Source organism: Dermacentor silvarum, chromosome 9 (assembly GCF_013339745.2).
Source record: "Dermacentor silvarum isolate Dsil-2018 chromosome 9, BIME_Dsil_1.4, whole genome shotgun sequence".
NCBI lineage: Eukaryota > Metazoa > Arthropoda > Arachnida > Ixodida > Ixodidae > Dermacentor > Dermacentor silvarum.
In genome coordinates, this window is record NC_051162.1 from 129,330,308 (window position 1) to 129,351,440 (window position 21,133).

The 21,133-nt window shown below is 46.4% G+C and overlaps 1 protein-coding gene across 1 annotated transcript in view; it reads right to left on the minus strand.

Annotated features, from left to right (window-relative positions):
* The window catches only part of LOC119464291 (disintegrin and metalloproteinase domain-containing protein 8), a 46,017-nt gene that overhangs the window by 12,852 nt on the left and 12,032 nt on the right, over window positions 1-21,133 (minus strand). The window contains exons 4-10 of the mRNA XM_037725197.2: window positions 18,975-19,113; window positions 16,681-16,832; window positions 14,725-14,796; window positions 12,971-13,098; window positions 12,824-12,873; window positions 10,492-10,600; window positions 4,674-4,841 (exon numbers count right to left, since the gene is read on the minus strand). Coding sequence (XP_037581125.1) covers window positions 4,674-4,841; window positions 10,492-10,600; window positions 12,824-12,873; window positions 12,971-13,098; window positions 14,725-14,796; window positions 16,681-16,832; window positions 18,975-19,113 — 818 coding nt within the window. The remainder of the gene's footprint in view (window positions 1-4,673; window positions 4,842-10,491; window positions 10,601-12,823; window positions 12,874-12,970; window positions 13,099-14,724; window positions 14,797-16,680; window positions 16,833-18,974; window positions 19,114-21,133) is intronic.

Sequence of the window (21,133 nt, forward strand, 5' to 3'; positions counted from 1 at the left end):
TTTCACAAATTTCTGCACATTTAATCATTGCAATATACTGCATATATATATATATATATATATATATATATCCTAATTGCATCACTCCACCCAAGTCTGGTAAGTATTTTTATATCCTCCTTGTAAGGTATTTATATGTTCCAGAGTTCACCCTGGGAGTGTTAGCCAGTGCCACCATTATATCAGCATCATCATGATCATTATCGTCAGCCTGATTTTGTGTCCACTGTGTAACTAGCAAGGACGACGCAACAGCATGATGGCCACAACAAGAAGACCGATTGCTTTATTCAAGCATTTGATTATATAGGCGCAGGACCGTGCTCCGAGAGCATCTGCGCATTTAGGAGGCGCAGTCGTGCTACAGTTGCCTTGCCAGATACACACTGCAGGACGAAGGCCGACCTCCAAATACCCTTGTCTTGCGCTAGCTGATTTTAACTTGCGCCTGCAAATTTCCTAATTATATTACCCCACCTAAGTTTGATAATTATATATATATGTCTGTCTGTCTGTCTGTCTGTCTGTCTGTCTGTCTGTCTGTCTGTCTGTCTGTCTGTCTGTCCTGTCTGTCTGTCTGTCTGTCTGTCTGTCTGTCTGTCTGTCTGTCTGTCTGTCTGTCTGTCTGTCTGTCTGTCTGTCTGTCTGTCTGTCTGTCTGTCTGTCTGTCTGTCTGTCTGTCTGTCTGTCTGTCTGTCTGTCTGTCTGTCTGTCTGTCTGTCTGTCTGTCTGTCTGTCTGTCTGTCTGTCGCTGTCTGTCTGTCTGTCTGTCTGTCTGTCGTCTGTCTGTCTGTCTGTCTGTCTGTCTGTCTGTCTGTCTGTCTGTCTTGTCTGTCTGTCTGTCTGTCTGTCCTGTCTGTCTGTCCTGTCTGTCTGTCTGTCTGTCTGTCTGTCTGTTCTGTCCTGTCTGTCTGTCCTGTCTGTCTGTCTGTCTGTCTGTCTGTCTGTCTGTCTGTCTGTCTGTCCTGTCTGTCTGTCTGTCTGTCTGTCTGTCTGTCTGTCTGTCTGTCTGTCTGTCTGTCTGTCTGTCTGTCCTGTCTGTCTGTCTGTCTGTCTGTCTGTCTGTCTGTCGTCTGTCTGTCTGTCTGTCTGTCTGTCTGTCTGTCTGTCTGTCTGTCTGTCTGTCTGTCTGTCTGTCTGTCTGTCTGTCTGTCTGTCTGTTGTCTGTCTGTCCTGTCTGTCTGTCGTCTGTCTGTCTGTCTGTCTGTCTGTCTGTCTGTCTGTCTGTCTGTCTGTCTGTCTGTCTGTCTGTCCTGTCTGTCTGTCTGTCTGTCTGTCTGTCTGTCTGTCTGTCTGTCTGTCTCTGTCTGTCTGTCTGTCTGTCTGTCTGTCTGTCTGTCTGTCTGTCTTCTGTCTGTCTGTTCTGTCCTGTCTGTCTGTCTGTCTGTCTGTCTGTCTGTCTGTCTGTCTGTCTGTCTGTCTGTCTGTCTGTCCGTCTGTCTGTCTGTCTGTCTGTCTGTCTGTCTGTCTGTCTGTCTGTCTGTCTGTCTGTCTGTCTGTCTGTCTGTCTGTCTGTCGTCTGTCCTGTCTGTCTGTCTGTCTGTCTGTCTGTCTGTCTGCTGTCTGTCTGTCTGTCTGTCTGTCTGTCTGTCTGTCTGTCTGTCTGTCTGTCTGTCTGTCTGTCTGTCGGTCTGTCTGTCTGTCTGTCTGTCTGTCTGTCTGTCTGTCTGTCTGTCTGTCTGTCTGTCTGTCTGTCTGTCTGTCTGTCTGTCTGTCTGTCTGTCTGTCTGTCTGTCTGTCTGTCTGTCTGTCTGTCTGTCTGTCTGTCTGTCTGTCTGTCTGTCTGTCTGTCTGGTCTGTCTGTCTGTCTGTCTGGTCTGTCTGTCTGTCTTCTATGTCGACGACGAAGACAACGATGGGAGCTTTAGTAGGCTCTTGTGCGTCGGCCTATAGCGGAGATCAGAAGACCGTCAGCGCCGTAAGTGAGAAATCGCCGCAAGTTTCAGTATCCCAAGCAAACGCGGGGCCGCAGGGAACACGTTGTGTTTACGTTTTACGAAACTGTAACCTTATCGAGTTCGGCCTCTTTTTGTTAGTCGTTTCTCTCATCGTGAATATTGAAAAAAGTGAAGAGGCTCCGATAATCGAGGACGAATTTCCCTATGAGAAACACCCTAGAAGTGTCTAGCGCAGAAAACTGCATGAGAGCCATGAATACATGCACAAGCAGCTGCAAGCGTGCGCCACCGATCGTGTTGCGGTACGGTTTCGAGACAGTCGTCGGCTCACTGTAAGAGCTTTGATGCAAATTAACTCGAGAAGGGCGAGGATTGCCTATAGTGAATTGTTTTCTAGGTTGATAAAACGATACCTGACAACGACGGTTCAGGGTTTCAGCGAAATACAATTTAGGATCGAATGAAGAAGCTATAAACGCCGTCGAAATTCAAGTCGGCAATCGCCATGTTTCATTTCTGCACATTCCAGACGCAAATAGAGGCAGTTCCTTCGTAAGCATAGTGACGTTTATTTCCTCAGTGCCACTTACGGTGTCCAGGGCACCAGAATTGAAGGCGTGTCCACGTTAGCGACACGGCAACTCGCCGCACGCCGTGAGCAGTTCGTGGACCGCCAGCCGACGGCGATCTGCTGGGGAACGGTGAGATCTCCCTGTCACGCAGAGGATATATCTGCTGGATCTCCCTGCGGCACAGTGGCGTGGCCATTCAGCGACAGAGGAGTGTGGTCGCGGACTCGCGGCTACGCTCTGCCGTCGCCGGCAGCCTCGCCGTGGCTGATCGCTCGCCACCGACATCGTCGCCTTTTACTGTTCACTTCGAATCTGTAGCTGACGGCGCTTCAGAACGAACCACCGACGCTCCCAAGCAGCAATGCTTTTTTACCGTTGTTGCCGCTTTACCCTCTCCTTGCAATAATTTCACATGAAGAAAAGATGATATATGCAATGCGAGCACGACCGAGCCGGTTCGCGGTGCACCGCGTCGGTAACTTGACTTGCATCGGAACTCTCGTTTAGACGTTTGATCATGGACATGATTTTTTTTAAATGGAATGAACAATATACACGCGTCACTTTACTCTAGCGGACATCATTTTGCCTGGAATAGAAGTTGCATAACCAATGTTTGTATATCGCCGCTATAGCAGCGTCGCGTCGGTGCAGCGTCGATGCGCTGTGCTGCTGCAGTTAACATGCAATGTTAACCGCATATGGTCGCTGTGAGAGTGTATCATTAGCATACTCATTTTCTGCCTTTTAATTTTGTCACAAGGCACCACGCACCTCTGGAAACCCAGTGGGAATTTACACGCCGGCTGCCGGCAATATTATTACTCTTAGCGCCCCCGAAAAAATGCCGGCTGAATGTATGCGATCTTGTACTAAGAACATGTATATATATTTGTACTAGAAGCATTGGCATTTTCGTTTTAAATGAAATAAAATGCACACGGATATTATACCGGAGAAGCTGTAGAAATAGTTTAATATTAAACGGCGTGCGATCGCCCTGCGTGAATCCGACGTCGCCGTTGCTCATGATCGTAGTTTTCACGAAAAATAATAGAGTGATAGGGCTATAATACGGCTTTTCTAGTTGTAGCAATTAACCACGTAGGGATAACGATGGCCTTTCAAACTTTTTATTGCACAGGTTTTGCACGTATATGGTGGGTGAAGTGCAAACGAAAAGAACGCAAAACTTAGAACGGAAAATGTTGGGCGTAATGTTAAGACACAGGAAGAGAGTGGTGTATTAGATAGCAAACGGGGATAGCCGATATTCTAGTTGCCAGGCCTGCGCGGCACACGCAGCGCAGTCACAGTGTAAGCTAGACGAGCGTTAACTTTTCGACAGTATACTACCTAGTAATTTGAGTGAATGCGTCAGGAACGCGCTTGGGACGCTGTCGCGCGTGCAAGCTGACGTCGTGTTCCATCACCGATGGCTAGCGCCGTTCGGCCCAGCCAAGCAGTTACATTCGATCCCATTGCAATGCGCCCAATCTAGCGCAATCAACGTGATCCCGAGCGTCCGTCGGTATGTTAGCGCCGTCTAGTTAAGGCGGCAGCAATATTTACAGTGTCTGAAAGGTTGCGTTTGCCGGCGCCTTAACTAGATGAAGCCACCATACCGGCGGAGGCTTGGGACCGCGTTGTTTGCGTTCCGCGTCTGAATCGCATCTCGTCGTCTGCGCCTGCATAGGACGCGTTTATAGTACGTATTCCCGCTCTCGGATAGCAAGCGCTTGCGTGGCTAAGTGGTAGAGTATCCGCCTCCCGGGCGGTGGGCCCGAGTTCGCTCCCGGCGGTGAGCGGGTACTTTTCGCATGCGATAGCGGCTACGGGGCGGCGGCGGCGGCATCATCGCGACCCGAAACGGCTATTGGAATGAGCCCATAACAGCTTACGCTGTAAAAAATGGAGCTGAACAGATCATGCAATGTGTAGAGCAAATAACCGGTGGACCATTATAGTTACAGAATGGGTGCCAAGGGAAGGCAAGCACTGTCGAGGACGGCAGTAAATTAGGTGGGGTAATGAAATGCGGAAATTTGCAAGTGCAAGTTGGAATCAGCTAGCGCAAGACAGGTGTAATTGGAGATCTCTGGGAAAGGCCTTCGTTTTGCAGTGGACGTAATTATAGGCTGCTGCTGCTGATGATGATGATAATGATATACAGTACATGAAAAGAAGAACGAAAGTGCCTCACATTATAAGGTTTTGAATTTGCTTCAGACTGCATTTTGAAAAACGGTGATGCTTCGGTCCGCCGTCGACGTAGCTCATGATGTGGCCGTCACTCCAAGGACAGCCTAATGATCCTGGGTCACCTGTAATCCATGACTTGGGCGGGCTTTGATCGTGAGCAGCGCCCAGCCTTGAAGAAACGTGTTGGGAACGCCATTAGACTCCGCGGATGGAAAGAACATGTGAAGAAATACGAAAGAATGGGTAGAAAATTTTGCTGCGTATATGTGTTTTGCTTTGTTTAACGTTTTACGTTTCGGAACACGAGTTCTTGCAATAACTGCGCACATCGATGCGGCGAGTTGTGTTCCCAAATATGTGCCATTATCGCCCTATCGGAGTTCATATAAGAAGAATGTGTAGGTCTTGACAATCGCCGCTCGCCATGGCGAATGGTGCGACCAAATAATGTTCACAGCTGCACTCTAGGTGGTGGTTATGATGGCGATTTCTATTGGCTTCCCCTTTGAAACTGGGTGGTGACAAATAGTCACCTAGCTTGCCTGAGCTGATCAGGTTGACTAGATCTATTGAAGTAGAGAATTTTGCCTATCTCTCATTGATCCCTCTCTTCATTAAAGCATTATATCTGTACTATATTGTACACTTTCATATGTTCATAGGGACCCTGCTTTTATCGATATCTTCAAACTTCCTGTTTTTTCCCACCAATACTCTAAACGCCTGTTGCTTATCTCGACGGCTCTTCTGTTAAGGCTCTCATCCGCTCAGAATTTCAGCGCTTATGGAAGTTGTACATTCCCTACGGTTCTTGCTAGGGGAATATTTAGGAATTATATTAAAATGTGCTGAGCAAGGGCGTAGCCAGGGGGGGGGGGGGTGCAACCCCCTCCGACATCCCCCCCCCCCCTTACCCATACTTTGTTCTCGTCGCTTCGCGCTGACATAATTCAAGAAACCGGTGCTATACTATCACAATTTCATTCCTGGGCGCTTTCGTTTGGGTTGGTAATTTACAGCGAGTCATGTCTGCATATGGAAAAAACTGTCACGGTGTTTGTCAAGGCTTTGACACTCTGTGAGGTTTTGGGCGAGAATGTGGCGGCCGCATTCTGAAGCAACAAATGCGCAACAAATGAAGCAACAAATGCGGCAGCCGCATTTTAGATGAAGGCGAAAACGCTCGAGGCCGGTTTAGTTAGATTTAGGTGCTCGTCAAGGACCCCAGGTGGTCGAAATCTCCGGTGTACATTTCCACCGCTTCCCTTCAGGTGCCGGTTAGGCCGCGCTCGCGCAGGATCTAGTCTGCGCGCAAAACGTCTCTTGTTTGCGATTGCGCCCCTACGGAAGGCTGGTAATTACTGTTGTGTTGTTGAATCCCAAACCAGCAATTACGGAAGGCTGGTAGTTGCTGTTGTGTTGTGGAATCCCAAACCAGCAATGTACACACGAAGGGGTTGATGACAGCAGTGAAATTCCACTGACTCGCAACAGAATGCACGAAACAGACAGCCGACAAGCATGGATTACTGCTGTGCGCAGTACAGCGTAAGTAAACTCTTGTTGCATGCGCTGACAGTTTTCGTCGGAGCTCACGCGTCCTGAGAAATTGATTATGTGCACTATGCACTGAACAAGACCGGAGTTCATTCCTGCATCACTAGTACACCAATCAGTCGAGATTCTTTGAGGTACAAGGCCGCTTCCTGTTTGCACCGGCGTAATTGAAGCAGAAATGAGTTGCACGCACTACTTAAAATGCATACACATGCCATATCTATGCTGTGCGGTGAAATATTCTCTACAATTCTGAATCTGTTGACGTAAAGGCAAATGACGGCTGCACGCTCGCACACAGCGGAAGACACAGCGGCCCATGCACTTCTCTCGTATGAGGGAGCAGGGCGACGAAAGCTTCTAAAGAAAAAAAAGCATTACGCGTTTTTGCCCGTATACATTTCAGTTTTCTAGCACAAAGACGCAACGAACAAGCTATTGCTATGGGAGTAGGTATAGCCTGGTCACACGTGCATTTTCACGCGTATAGCCGTCCTTGACTTGTGAAATGCACTTCGCCCCGACGAGGACGACGCCATCTACGCCTAACGGAAATTATTAATTAATGATGTCTTCTCCGATCGGACGGGTCGTCTCAATGATGCGTTTTCGAAGACTGGTCCATTCAGTGGCGCGATGAGAGACCGTTACTCCAAACGCCCACTGTACCTGTCGTACTTACTGTATTTAATGAGCTTACTTTACTTTTTACTTCATTTCGTCACAAGCAAACGCGAGGGGGGGGGGGGGGGGTCGCATGTCCTTGATATCCATGTATAGAGTCTGCTTAAACTACCGATACTGATTATCGATCATGTCACGTAGAGGAAAGCAGAAGCTTGCCCCCCCCCCCCCCCCCTGCCGGTCGGCCGGTGACCCCCCCCCCTCCCCCCCCCCCCCCGAAAAAAATTCTGGCTACGCCCCTGGTGCTGAGCCATCTTCGAACTTTCTTTTGCCGAGTTTCTTGCCCATAGTCGCGAAAGAGCCAGCTTTTGGGCCCGACTGGCCTTTTCAGTTTTGCCGTAACAGCAATCTGCACATCGCGACGCAAGCTTCATTGATGATGCGAGCCGATCTGCGGTCGGTTGTCACCGCTTATGCGCTTGGTGGCTGCGAACTCCACGGTGCCAAATCGCAAAGCAAAAGAGCAGCACAAAAAAGGAGATAAATATAAAGAAATAAGAAAAATGTTGGAAGGCGATTCGAACTCCAGTTCAAATCGATTACGGACAGTCTTCCTGAACAAGTTTGGGGTGAGAAAGGGTTACTGGACACGGCACTCTATCGCGTCACCCTTCGGGCGCGGGAAGTATAGGAGAAGCGCCGGACTGCTTAAATGTTTTGACTGCACTATCGTTAAGATTGGTCCATATTCTTAAATTGCGCTATTTTGAGATCGGAACCTTTTTTGTTTCTTTTTTTTTTACAGGGAAGCTGTACATGTCTTTGATCTGGCGGATCGCGTCCGCGGACAAAACGACGCGTAGAACAACAATTTCGGCTCCATGTGCGTGGCGGTTTCTCTTCAGTTGTGCCTTAGCACAGGTGTCATGACGGATGACCCATTGTTATACCCCTTCTTCTTTCTTCTTTATGGGGTTTTACGTGCCAAAACCAGTTCTGATTATGAGGCACGCCGTAATGGAGGGCTCCGGAGTAATTTTGACCACCTGGGGTTCTTTAACGTGAACTACAACGCAAGCACACGGGCGTTTTTGCATTTCGCCTCCATCGAAATGCGGCCGCCGCAGCCGGGATTCGATCCCACGATCTCGTGCTCAGCAGCGCAACGCCTTAGCTGACTGAGCCACCGCGGCGGGTATTGTTATACTCCTCGCCACCGCAAATGCCTCTTTCACTCGGCGGCGGCACGTCCCACCAATCGTGGTCATCGTAGACATCGCGATAGCGCTGTTATCAGCAGTTATCCTTTAGACTCACTATTGGATGGATGCTCGTTTAACCACATATTCCAGGATACTGACATCAGGATCCTGACGATGCCGTGCAGTGTGCGGCGGCTATGAACGCTGTGGCTCATACGCTAGACTTTGACGATGGGGCGGACTTGGCGCAGCAAACGTACTCCTTGGCCATCGCGCCGGATGAAAACAAGACGCCGGTGTCCTTGCTCTTTGACGAACATGCCGAATAGGCTCAATATAGTCAATAATGATAATATATAAATTCACTACAGCAGATCCACCATAGTCACAACTTCGCTGGCTTCCATCTTCACAGTAGTGGAAGGGCTCTGAATTTTTTTCGACTATACTACCTTTGGGATCGGCCCACATTTTTAGACAGCATTATGTTCGGAATCGGCCAACGAAACAGACCAGGAAAAGGGGGGTAACTCCATAAGAAATACATTGTCCTAAAAAAAAAGAAGAAGAAAGTAACTTTGCATGCGCGATGCGACCACCATAACGTTTAAAGCGACTAGACGCTAAATTTCATGAACTGAAATGCCATTGCGGAAGCACAAATCGCTGTTAAAGCAGTTTCAAACATCACCGGAAACCGAGCGTATTGGTATGCTTCTTTCGCCTCTGTGCGGTACAGTCGCCGACTGCAGCGACAGCGAGGGCGCTACAGTGTGATGAGGCATCAAGAGCACAGCTGCGAACACTCATCCGGTCGCGACAACGGGCGCAGTGTCAACACCTAAATCATCGTTCCTAGGGAGTGTTGCTGGGCTAGTTGTTTCATACTGGCACGTTTAAGAAGCGCACTCCTTATGTAGGACAAGGAAGTAGACACAAGGCAAGCGTTTACTCGCAACTAAAGTTTATCGGTGCATACGGTGTGCATATATCATATACAGGCCGTGTTATAACTAAGGTATACAGCTTAACGCAATGTAATGAACAGAACTAACACAAAAATAACAGATCAGACGAGGACGGGTGCGACTGACTGTTAATTTATCGGCCTCTCACCGATACGTGTACTATTTCGTGCGCATGCGCACCGATACACAGGGAGAAGCAACCGCGACGCAACGGTCGCTCATCGATGATGTTCTAGTGCGCATGCGTACCGTAGTACACACATTGATGGGTGGCCTGTAAATAGACGTTGCGCTAAGCTAGCTTGGTTATAGTGGAAGATCAACTATAGTCCAACAGACTGTACTGCTGGAGTATGCCGTATGCTTCGAATGAACTTCATAGGTGCGAGTTATAGCGCTTCTCTTATACATAGTGCATCTCTTGCCCTGTCTAAGTTGTACGCCTGTTAAAGGTGCAAGTATTCTTCCTACATCACACTTCTCCAGCTCAGTCACGAACATTCACTGTGCTTTACGGGGTTTACCGAGGAACTTCTATATTGCCGACCGTGTGAGAACCCCTTCAGTTCTTCTTCGACGACAGCTACTGTGCTGCTAACGATCTTCGACGTGGTGTTATTCGCTTTTGTGCACATTTGCCCAATAAACCTTTTCACTTCATACAGTTAATTGCTCTGTCGTCTCCTCATTCCTACACCACGTGAGAACAAAAAAATATAGGTTTAGCTAGCTCGGTTGCGGTGAATGCACGCAGGCACACACACACAACCGCGGTGGCTGTGTAGCCTATAACGTTCTGATCCCGCAATATGTGCAAGAGGTGACTGGTTCGATTCCCGGCCATAACGACCGGATGTCGATGGGGGCAAATTGCGATAACTCTCGAGTACTTATATTTAGATGCACGTCGAATGACCACATGTTGGTCAGAATTAACCCGGAGCCTTCCAGTAAGGCGTCACTATGTTGCTTTGTGTCGTTAAGCCCTATCAAACAAGTAATTCAAAACAAAGGAAGTGCTGCTTGCTACGCGCGACAGCGCTGCAGCTCCATGTATAGTTCTTTGCCGACCCTGCACCGTCGGTGCAGCTCCGCTCATGCAGCTTGACTCGGTAATTTCAGTCCCTTGCTGTGCGTGCTCAAACGCCCAGATGACTCTAAGATTGAACACGCGTACTAAAAGATGAATGACCCGGGGGTGCGCCCTAATCATTGAAGCTAATTGGTTATTACCTCAAGCAATATACCGTACACACTGTGATATGGGCCGACAGTTTTTCCCGAGCATAAAACAGCTAATTTCGTCCTCGCCTATGTACATAACGGTCTTTGGCACATTGTGAGTCGTCGTCGGGTCACGTCCAGGTCAGGGATCGATTTATAATCCGGGCCGACCTATATTCCGGTTTATAGGGTATGTGGGAAAGAGGCTGAGCGAAACATTCCCGAAGTGCATGCTGTATCTTACACGTGGCCCGCCTCGTGCGTCAGCGTATGCATTCCGGTGTAGAGACCAGCGTTGTCTTCACCGAGGGCTACGTAGAAGTCGGTGCACAAGCCACCTACGAAGCCGATGCCTGCGAAAAAACAAGTAGGTTTGAAGGCGATTTAGTTTGCATAGGGTTTCCCCAACAAAAAAAGACAAAAAAAGTTAGGAAAAAAGGTGGTCTGGCGAAAGTGAGCTATAGCTAACTGCCAACTAGGATGATTGTTTGGAGACCCCTACTGATTGTAGCACCTGCGTGATCAACTGTTAATTATCTTCGGTGTGCCACTCTAAAGGAACATTTTCTGTATGGCAGTGCACTCTTATTGGACTGTTAACTTGCAAATAAATTCTTCAGTAACCCCCATGCGGATAAGTTCGATGAAAGAGAAAAATTGGCATTCACTCAAGAGTACAGCACGAAACTTCCAGAGAAACCCGTCCAGCTTTCTCTTGAAGAAAAGAAAAAGTTCGCATTTGAAGAGTGCAACATTTTTGTCTCTAAATGGGCTCAGTGGCCCAAGCAGGGGTGAGGGTCAGTGGTGAAGGTCTTAAATAAATAAAAAATAATTGATAGATAGACAGATATGATTGATTGATTGATTAGATGGATAGAACACGGTAAAAGCCAGGTAAAAGCCTATGAACTATCTACATTTCATAGTTCACAGGGCGTCGGCTTGGGAAAAATTCGCCCTGGTCGAGGGATTGAACCCGGGACCATCGCATTTCCGTGGACCTGAGCTGATTACAGGAGACTAGCAACTGTGGGGTGAATGACAATTTTTTATGTTAATCGTAATTGTTAGTTCGACTTGATTTTACCTTGTCTTGACGAGGGTTCGAAGTATATTACAGGGATGTATAATAGAAAAAATGTGGATTCTATTTTATCGATAGCCAGACATTCGTTGGGTGTTTTGTGTTATACAGTGACCTGAGTTTGTAATCCAGAAATTAAAAAAGATTTTACATTTACCGCCGCTGTGGTTTGGCTCACAGGTGAGACTGTAGTTTTTGACGTGCATTGCTCGATGATACATTCAGTATCTCGCCTGGTTATGGCACAGATTAACGAACACCGACCAGAGAAACAAAAGTTTAAAAGAAACAAAAGATGTTTCTGCTGCCGTATACTGTTCCACGGTCATTCCCGCACCCACGAGTTTTCGTCCGAACTATAGGTTTCACTTTGCCCAAATCGTCTGTACTTTTAGTTGCCGGCAGCATACGAGTTCCTGCATTGGCAGTAGCCCGCTGTCCTGGTGATGAACTACGCATGTGACGGTGGCCCACCGCGGGGGCTTGGTGACTATGACGTTCAGCTACTGATCATGAGGTCGCGGGTTCCATATGCGTGCGTGGCGGCAGCATGAAAGGCGGTATACTTTCAAAAAAGTTTGCGTAGCTTGCACTGGAGGAGCAATGCTAAAGAGACAGCGGAGCTGATGGGCACCTATAGCTTGTCCTGGCTTTTGGGCTAGGCTAAGCACTACCAAGTCATCTCCAGCATTTCCCGGAATTCATTGATTATTGATAGATTATTGATTAGCTATTGATTGGCTATTACTTGGCTATCGATGACTGACTAAGCTTAAGTAGTCCCAACCATGCTTAGCTAGACTTAGCCAGACTCAACTTCGCTAGTTCACAGGAGTATCTGCCATTGCGCTTGGACCCTTTCTGCACTACCGCCAGGATCGGCCAACATTTTCTCTTCCCACGTTACGGACTAACACTCGGCTTAAACAGCTCCGCTGTTAAAAACGTTCGTGTACTTAGATTTAGCTTAACGTTTAGGAACCCCAGGTGGTCGGAATCATTCCGGAGCTCTCTACTGTATGGCGCCCCCATGATAACTCCCTGTGCAGTTTAGGTGCAGTTGAGGTGTATTTCTGGCTTGCAATTTGTGAGGAAAACAGCGTTTTTCGATTGATGCTGCTGGTGTTCGCGCACAGAAAAGCTTCGCCGACATTGCATCGTTTATAGTGCCAGTCGTGGAATTTTAAAATCTGGATATACTTTCAATGTTTTGATGTGGCTTCTGAACATCCCGGAGAAACGCTTCTTTTTTTTTTCTTTAATTGTTTTGCTCGAAGTATTTAGCTTACTGGCCCAAATAAATGTTACGCTATAGATATATTACAATATATCGTATGCATACCACAGAATATTGTTATTATACACACGACACAAAACAAAACTATACCTTAATATTTGGGCGTTCCGGCTAATAAGATGGCGTTCTTTTATACACGTATATTCACGCCTAAAGATCTGTCACTACTTTACAAGACAGCATGAATACGCTTACCCAAGACGTTCATGCTCTTCTTGCCATTTTGTTCGGAGTATACGTCATTGCTGCGAAAGGACGCCATACCAGAATTAGGAATCGCTTAACGACAAAGCTTCATTTGAGAAATGTTTTAGACAAAGATAAAATAAATAGCGAACGCACCCAGTCATCAGGTACGCGATGTCCGGATGACCGTACTCGCTTCTTTTGCCTGTCGCATACAGCCGAAATCCATCGAGAGAAGATGAGCTTTCCATCAACCTGCCGGTACCATTCTTGTAAGTGCTGAACTGAATAGAAAATGTAGGACAAAAGTTGGTACCTAGTTGACAGAACACGTTAGCAACAATCCGTGAAAGAGGGAGAGAATAACGGAGTTCTGCCGGCGAGTATGCAACAGCTGAGATGCTACTTTGCATAGGAGTGAAATAAAGGATTCCAGAGTAGAGTATAAAAAATGAAACTAAGAATGAAATGACCGAGTGAACCTGTAAATGATATTTACGGGTGGATACGATGAGCGAATTCGGGTTCTTCTATAGCATGAAGTGAATCTTCTTTGCAGCTTTCCAAAAAGGCGTTTTTTTTAAGAGGTATCGGAGCAAGAAATTCCATGCCCACTGCTGTTTTGAAGGGCATATTATTAGACCTAAGATGCATCGTAACGTTAGTGGAGCGGCACAAATCGTGTTCATTTGGAGCTCAAAACATAATCCCTAGTCGAGGTGCTCGGAGCATTCAGTAATACGTGTTCCATTCCCTCTACACTGTCACAGTTATCACAGTAGAGATCAGTGGTACGTCCTATGCGATAGAAATAACTGTTTGTATATACTGTTTGTATATATAACTGTTTGTATATGCAACAGAGGCTGATGGTACAAGGTCTCTGACTGACAAGGAAGTAGTCATGGAATTATCGATCTGATACGCTTGATACGGCAGTGCCAACCGATCGCAGGAAGTTATCTTGGTAAAGCAAATGTCTCCGGAGACGATCTACTTTTTTTTTCCACCGTCGAAACATCGGCTCTTTTACTAGTAATAACACCAGTTAAGAAATATTCTTCTGAAATTTCTGTATCGTAGTCCATTTCGGGCAGTTTGATGCGCTTCACTCAAGCAACCGTGCCAGAACTTTAATACAATTCAATTTAATGCACTTTATTTCGTGTTTCATCTAGTTGAGGGTGTGACAAAAAGTGTTATGAGCCATACGCGCAGCTTGATGGGCTCTCACACCCACTCCCTATGTATAATCATCATCATCAGCCTATTTTATGTCCACTGCATATATATATATATATATATATATATATATATATATATATATATATATATATATATATATATAATGTAAACCTAATAAGTTGTGCGCTGTGTGACGCAGCATGTATTACAAGGACGTTGACACTGTGTATGACTATTTAATGCCTTCTAAGACTGTGTGACAGCGCCCATAGACACTATTCTGTATTGTGTATTTTTTCTTCTTTTTTTTCCCCTCTTATCTTTTGTACACCTTTCCCTCTTCCCCGGTACAGGGTAGCCAACCGGAGATATCCTCTGGTTAACCTCCCTGTATTTCCTTTGCCTTTCTCCCTCTCTATTGGCAAGTTACCTGTTTGTTTCTTTCTCTCTCATTTCGCACGTGACAGATGTCCGAGATATGAAGCATTTATATACAGCTCTTGTAAGAAATAAACCAATGCACGTTTATACGGAATAAAATAAATGTAACAGAACAGAGCTTTTGACACTTATTGTTTTGTACAATCACTATAACACATACAACACATGAAGTATAACACAATTTAGTGTATTTAGACCTACATATATGTAAATTGAAACGTGCAAATGATTTCAAAAGAATACGCACACTAGGAACACTTTAGCGCTAGGAATTCTGTAATTACCGAATCTTTCTCGACTCCGACGAAGAGGAACTGCACCCTTGGCTCTCTCGTGTCTGCATACCTCATGTTAACCTGCAGAATGATGGTGGGACATGTTTGAATGGGAACGTCCATTTGGGTGGTAAACTGCTAAACACCATTTGATATCGCCACTAATGAAGTGATGATTCTGTAAGATCACCTGAATAAAACTTATGGCCTATAGCCATAAGAATTCGGAGATGTGAAGTGTACCTAAGTTTATTTTTTCGTGCACGACCGCGCAATGAATGCCTTTGTAACGCGCTTTCTTTCTTAGACGCGGAACTCGGCAGCGAATTGCTCTACTAACGCGTTGTGATGTCTTAGGGCAGCGCAGAAACAAACGAAACACGGGATAGAATACGGGGCAAACGCTGGAATTCCGGTCAACATCTTCTTATTGTGTACTCGTAGACGTTCGCCTCTAACAGCGGATCTGAGAAGCCTCATGAGCCAAAGGAATGGGAAAATGCCGGATGAAAATCTGCCAAGTGGCACAGAACTTTAAGGCACAGGGGTGTTCACGTCAAGTGACGCTTCTGTGACCGAGCTTGCTGAGCCGAAATTTCCTACATCAATTTTCCCCGCGGTTGAAAGTCGCCGCACCATCTTTTGAAGAGGAAGCTTCAAGTCTAGCACTGTCGGTCCAAATGCACGTGATACGTAGATATGCTTAATTGGGCAATCCTTAAAGTGAATTCATTGCATTTGGCAGTGGCACAGAAGGTAAGTTGGAAGCCCTTCAAATCACTTAGGAAAGATTGTGTAATTTTTGTAAATAGAATCATTCTGAAGCAGAAGTTGCACGTGTGTGTGTGTGCGTGCGTGCGTGTGCGTGTTCGACCGCTCTGTGGTACCAAAGAAAAAGAAGAATGTTGAGCATAGATGCTGTCGAATATTATTAACGCTGTTGGTTTCGATTTTCATAATTGCAATATTTAAGTTGTTGCGGGGAGGCACAGTTGCAAACTTTATTTTCAACTTTATTTTAGTGCTTCGAGTATACTGCGAATTTATTAATCTCATCAGTTGACCTGATCCCCTGCCGTTTTCGCCGGCGTTTTCCTTTCTTTGGCCCATACCTTAATCTTATCGACCACCGGTTATATTCTTCATGCATTACAAGGCCAGCCGAACTAAGATAGATACTAGCTACATCCGTTTGCACCGCTTTAATCCGACGCTAATCGACTTTAATCAACACCGCTTTAATCCTGTCTCTTTACGTTGCACCTAGTATTATTGCTCCATCGCTCATTGCGCAGTCCTTCATTTCTTGGGAAGTTTATTTTTCTTTTTGTTTATCAACTGCAACAGTATGGGAAGATTGGTTACTGAAATCCCTGCTAGCCCAAAATTGTAGCTAAAAACAAGGTTCAGCTCATATAGGCCAGCAGTGGTAGTTTGTATTGTAACTGATTCTTTTATAAGATAACGATAAGTCGGTGATAACGATAACGATATTCGTCTGGCTATTTTGGTCTGGCGATCCGAAACACTGTGACACTTCGTGTAGATAAGTGCGCACTTGCAAAGGTTCAATGTGGTGACTTTTAAATTCGTACTCTTGTTTATTTGACATGCTACTAGATATTACCTTCGTCCATGGAATATTAATCCTTAAATATATCCACCTAGACTTCACCGGCGTGGCAATATCCCTCAAGACTTTGTTCTCTTCCTGATGCTGAGCTTTGGAGCAAGTGTTCTTTAATTGCGTGTTGACTTTCAAAGTTTCAAGAGAAGATGAACGAATAGAAATAGTGAGAACTTAGTATTACATAGTTTTTTTTTTCGCGTGACATGTTAAGGTGGTTACATTCAGAAATTTAGCATCCAAGGCAACTTGCTAGACCAAGTATTGTGGCGCAGAAAATTGCTCATAAGTGCTGGGTGAGTAAAACAAGTTGTGAATGTAGATTGACTAGTACTCACAGAGTTGATCATCACGCAGAGGTAATATATTAACTTGATAGTAGTGGCGAAATGACTATGATGCAGGCTATCGGAAACTATGAAAATCTCTATTATAACTTCTGCGGGAACAACTTGAGTGCCGTAACTCCTCTCGTTCACGGTCCAAGCATCTATAACAAAAATTGACAAAAAGATAATGTAAGAATTTCAGCAACAAACACTATAACAAAAATAATAAACACAGTTATACAATGGACACTGTAGCGGTAGGCAAATTTAGTATTGATATGAGACCCAGAATTCGGCGCTGGTCAAGGGGTATATATAGGGTCCACTGATGGGAAAAAACTTGAGCATGTGCTCCCCGACTGAAATTCAGCTGTGTAAAATAATAATGAATGACCATACTTGGCCCACCATATTACTGCAATAAGGTGTTAACTTAGGCTGGTTGGTACATGCCTGAAGAAAACGAGTAACAGCGAAAATAGCGGGACTTGATTGAGACAGAGGATGCTATATGCCTGTCTCACTCATCTCCCGTTGTTTGCTCTGTTACTCGTTTTCTTCAGAGAGCATGTTACGTGCATATTTCTTTCATTTGGTTTATACCGAAACTTTACGCGCCTTTCAACAGATAGGTCCTGCCGTTGAAAGTCTGTCGTTAAAAGATTGTTTTACCTTTAATTTCAAGTGAGTGCAACGCACAGAGGTGGAACAACGGCGAATTCGCCTGCACTAAAAGGAATTTCGGAGAAGGAGGGAGAGAGAAAGAAATTCACGGCGCTTCCTTTTCTGGAGCAGCTAGTCTTCATAAAAGTTGCGACTTTGGATGGTTCGTATGGTATTTTATGCAACTGAACTGTAGATTTTGCTTCAATAGCGCAGAAGCAGACGAAGGACGGAGAGAAAAACCAAGACCAGACGAAGACTATAGAACATCTCGAAAACACGGAACACAGCGAAAGGAAACACACACAGCGCTACGAGTGTGCTCACTTGACCTTGACCATGCCCAATGTACCATATATGTTACACTGCTGCGATAGCTCAAAATTTAAGCACGGGAAAAGTAACGCATAGCCTGTATTTTCATTTCTGACGCGCTGGAGAGAGTTTTCAGTTGTGGATAGTGTGGCAGTCTAATTACTCATCAAATAATTATTTTAATGAAGTTATCAATCAAATACCAATTAATTGTTTTTATTTACAAATGTACTCTCTGCAGGCCAGAAACAAAGGTGAACAAGTCGTTCTAATTTTTCTTGAAATGGAACCGCATTTGGGCATTGCAGTGTTGATGTGTCCTGTGCTTTCGACTGCTTCTGATTCATTTAAAAAAAAATTAGTTTTGCTTGTTCGCATATTTTCTATCCTTAATTACTTTTTTCAGCTAAATCTCGGAACTTGGAACAGAGTTAACTTAATGACAGCCTTACACGGGACCCAGTTGTTATTCCTCCGAATACGGTCAGAAGTGACTGAGCCGCGATTATAAAAATTCCGTAGCCGTCGTTACCGACAGGGACCGTCTCGCATTTAGCACAGCACTGCAAAATGTGCGCTGTGACGCTCGCCTCACAGTCACGGTGATATTGAAAAGGATCCGGGATACGACTGCCACAGAATGATGAAAACCGCTTTTTACAAGATCTCTTGGATCAGAATGCGTCAGGGCTACTTCTATTGGCCTGTACAGCAGCTGAACTTAGTTTTTCGGAATCCTTTGTGTGACATTGCTCTCTCGATTTCTCTGGCACCATGATGACTTTTCTGCGAATGCTCTTTGTGTCTGTTTTCCTATAAGTAGAGGTGCGACTTAATGATGTCAGTTGAGAGTAGCGCCTTGTCCAGTATTCTTCTTGTGTCTTTCTATTTTATCTAAAATGTCTTTGTGTGATTACTCACTCAATAGCCCATCAGTGTATCTCGCCAAACCTTCCCAATAAGATTTCTTGGCATGCACAGTGCAGGGAAATGTCGCGTATAATTTTTAAGTGGACAACTTAACGTAAACCATTTTGACACAGACACAGGGAACTGTGGAGGACGAGTGCTGCTACCAACTGTTTCTGTAACCACGCCGCCGATTTATAATCTCGTTCGAGCACACGCGTCACACCAGTTCTTATGTGGAAGCGGAAAAGCATATAATCAAGACTTAGTGTCAGACGCAAACTTTCAAAAACACTGATATGGCCTTGTGCAACGCAGTGAACGCTTCGTTTATCTGTATAACCAACTAGCCCAGCAGTCAGCCCTTCTGTTTGTTTATTAGACGCGCTGGCGAGATAATTCACTTGTTTCACTACCTTTTCCACCCGGTGCCATCTCAATGTCAACCATTTCTTTCTTCTCAATCTCGTGTATCATGTGAGGAATGAGGCCGTCGTCAGATCTCTCCATTTCGGGCATTGGCTCGATCCTGTGGTACGGCCCGACCACACCTTCCTGCAAGATGCAAAACGTAAGATCGCATTGAGTTACGTGTTATTAAAATGAAATTTCGCCGTCTCAGCTAGCTACCTTATTTCTCGACAGCTGTGCTGTCGCATGTTGATCTAGCCGTGGCATCCTGCCCTGCAATGGGCAGGTGCATTAAAAAAAAAAAAAAAAAACATTTTCGTGTGCTTTTCTATTTTCGCGGCATTAATCATCCTAAAACTGAACTGGGATTGAGAAGCTTTATTATATAGAAGTTGATGGAATGCAGGCGTGAGTTATGGGAATGAGAAAAGAATGAGAAAATCAAATCATGAGCCATTACACTTTGTGAAGGTGGAGGACCAGTGAAGCTGTTTTGCACACGCCACAAAGGTGACAAAGAATTGGGAGGCCGTGTGTAGTCCGGACTCCCAAGGAGCAATGCGCCAACGATGAGCGACGGCAGGAACAGAGACGATAATGCAATCGTCGCCGGGAGTGCTCATTACACGAGGCCTCCCCACTACGACGAGAGAAGTGAAATTCAAAGTGGAGAACGGCACCTTGTCTTATATACACGCGCGACGGTGCCGCCGCCTCGGGAGAGCGGCAGGAAACTAAGCACGCAAGCGGTTGGAACGCCGACAAAGAGAGGGTGGTGCGAACGTAGACATGGCCGACGCGGGTCGGCCAAGTCCTAGGTGTAACAAGGGTAGTTCAAGGGCGCGCTACAGGCCCCGGAGCCCACCACCCGGAGTCCACAATGGTATGTGCCATTGCGCTTGGACCTTTCCGCACCATCACCAGGATCGACCCAAATTTTGTAGCGTTAGCTACACTGGCCTAGCCAAGTGCGTTTCGCGCGGCACATTAAGAGCCGTGCTGCGCATGCGCAAGGATCAGTGATGTCACACGGCTTGCGCACCGGAGCCACCGGAGCCGGCACCTCTCGTGCACTCCGCCGCCGCCGCGCGCGACTCACCGCCGCCGGTCTGCGCATTCCAGAGGAGTGACGTCGTAGCCGTGGTAGACGCACTGGCGCCGGCGCGCGCTCGCTGTGCAGTCGCCGTCTGACACTGCGCTGGAGCCGCTGCGCTTCTGACTGGCGTTTGCCAGTGTGCCAGACATGGAGAAGGAGAGCGCAAATGCTGCTCAACAGCGCAGAAGAACGGAGAAGCTTGACTCATCGGATCCCGAAGTAGTTGCCTGGCAATTAGCGGTTGAGCGTAGGAGACAACCAGGAAAGCTAAGAATAATCAGCTGAACCTTTGCTAACGCTACGTATATCCTGGCATAGCCGAGCTAAGCCACTGCAACTTTTAGCACACGCACACGAAAAATGCACGGAAGTCTGGCCATAAACAGCTTCGCTGTAATATGGTAACTCTATTTCCTTGCCGGGATGTTTGCTTCACGGATGAAATGTTACGTTAATTTCACTTGAGCTGGAATAGAAGTAGTGTTGGTATGGGAACGAGTTGAAGTTCAGTACTTATAGAACGGCACATTTAGCAATAAGCACAGGTGTCTGGCTTTTGCAACTGCAGTCATGTTAACTTGTTAAAGAAAATTGCACTCGTAGTTCCCATGCTCTGAACATCATAATTTTTTTCCCGCATATTGAAATGCAGTTTTAAAGCGAATAGTTTTCTTTGGCCCTTTCGGCCAAAGAAAACTATTTAGCCGTTTTAGGTCGGCGGTACGACGCAGGTTGAACTTGAGGGAGCGAAGTGAAGGAAATACCCCAAGGGAAAAGGGTGCATGTCCTCGGGCAACCGAGTTGCGAAGAGGGGCGAGGGGGAACAGTGGAGGGGAGGGGGGCGTAGTGTCACTGGTTCGTCTCGGGAAGGCGAGGTAACGGGCGCGTGCTCCTGGGCAAGCGAGTAGCCGGGAGGAAGCCGAGAGAGGGGGAGGGGAGGTTGTTGCTGGTTCGTTCGTCGTACGACGCTGGCGGCGTTGACGCCGGGGCCGGCACACCAAGGAGAGCAATGCACTGTGGAAACGTCCGCTTTCTATGGCTGCCACGAAGGGACTACGGGAAGGCGAG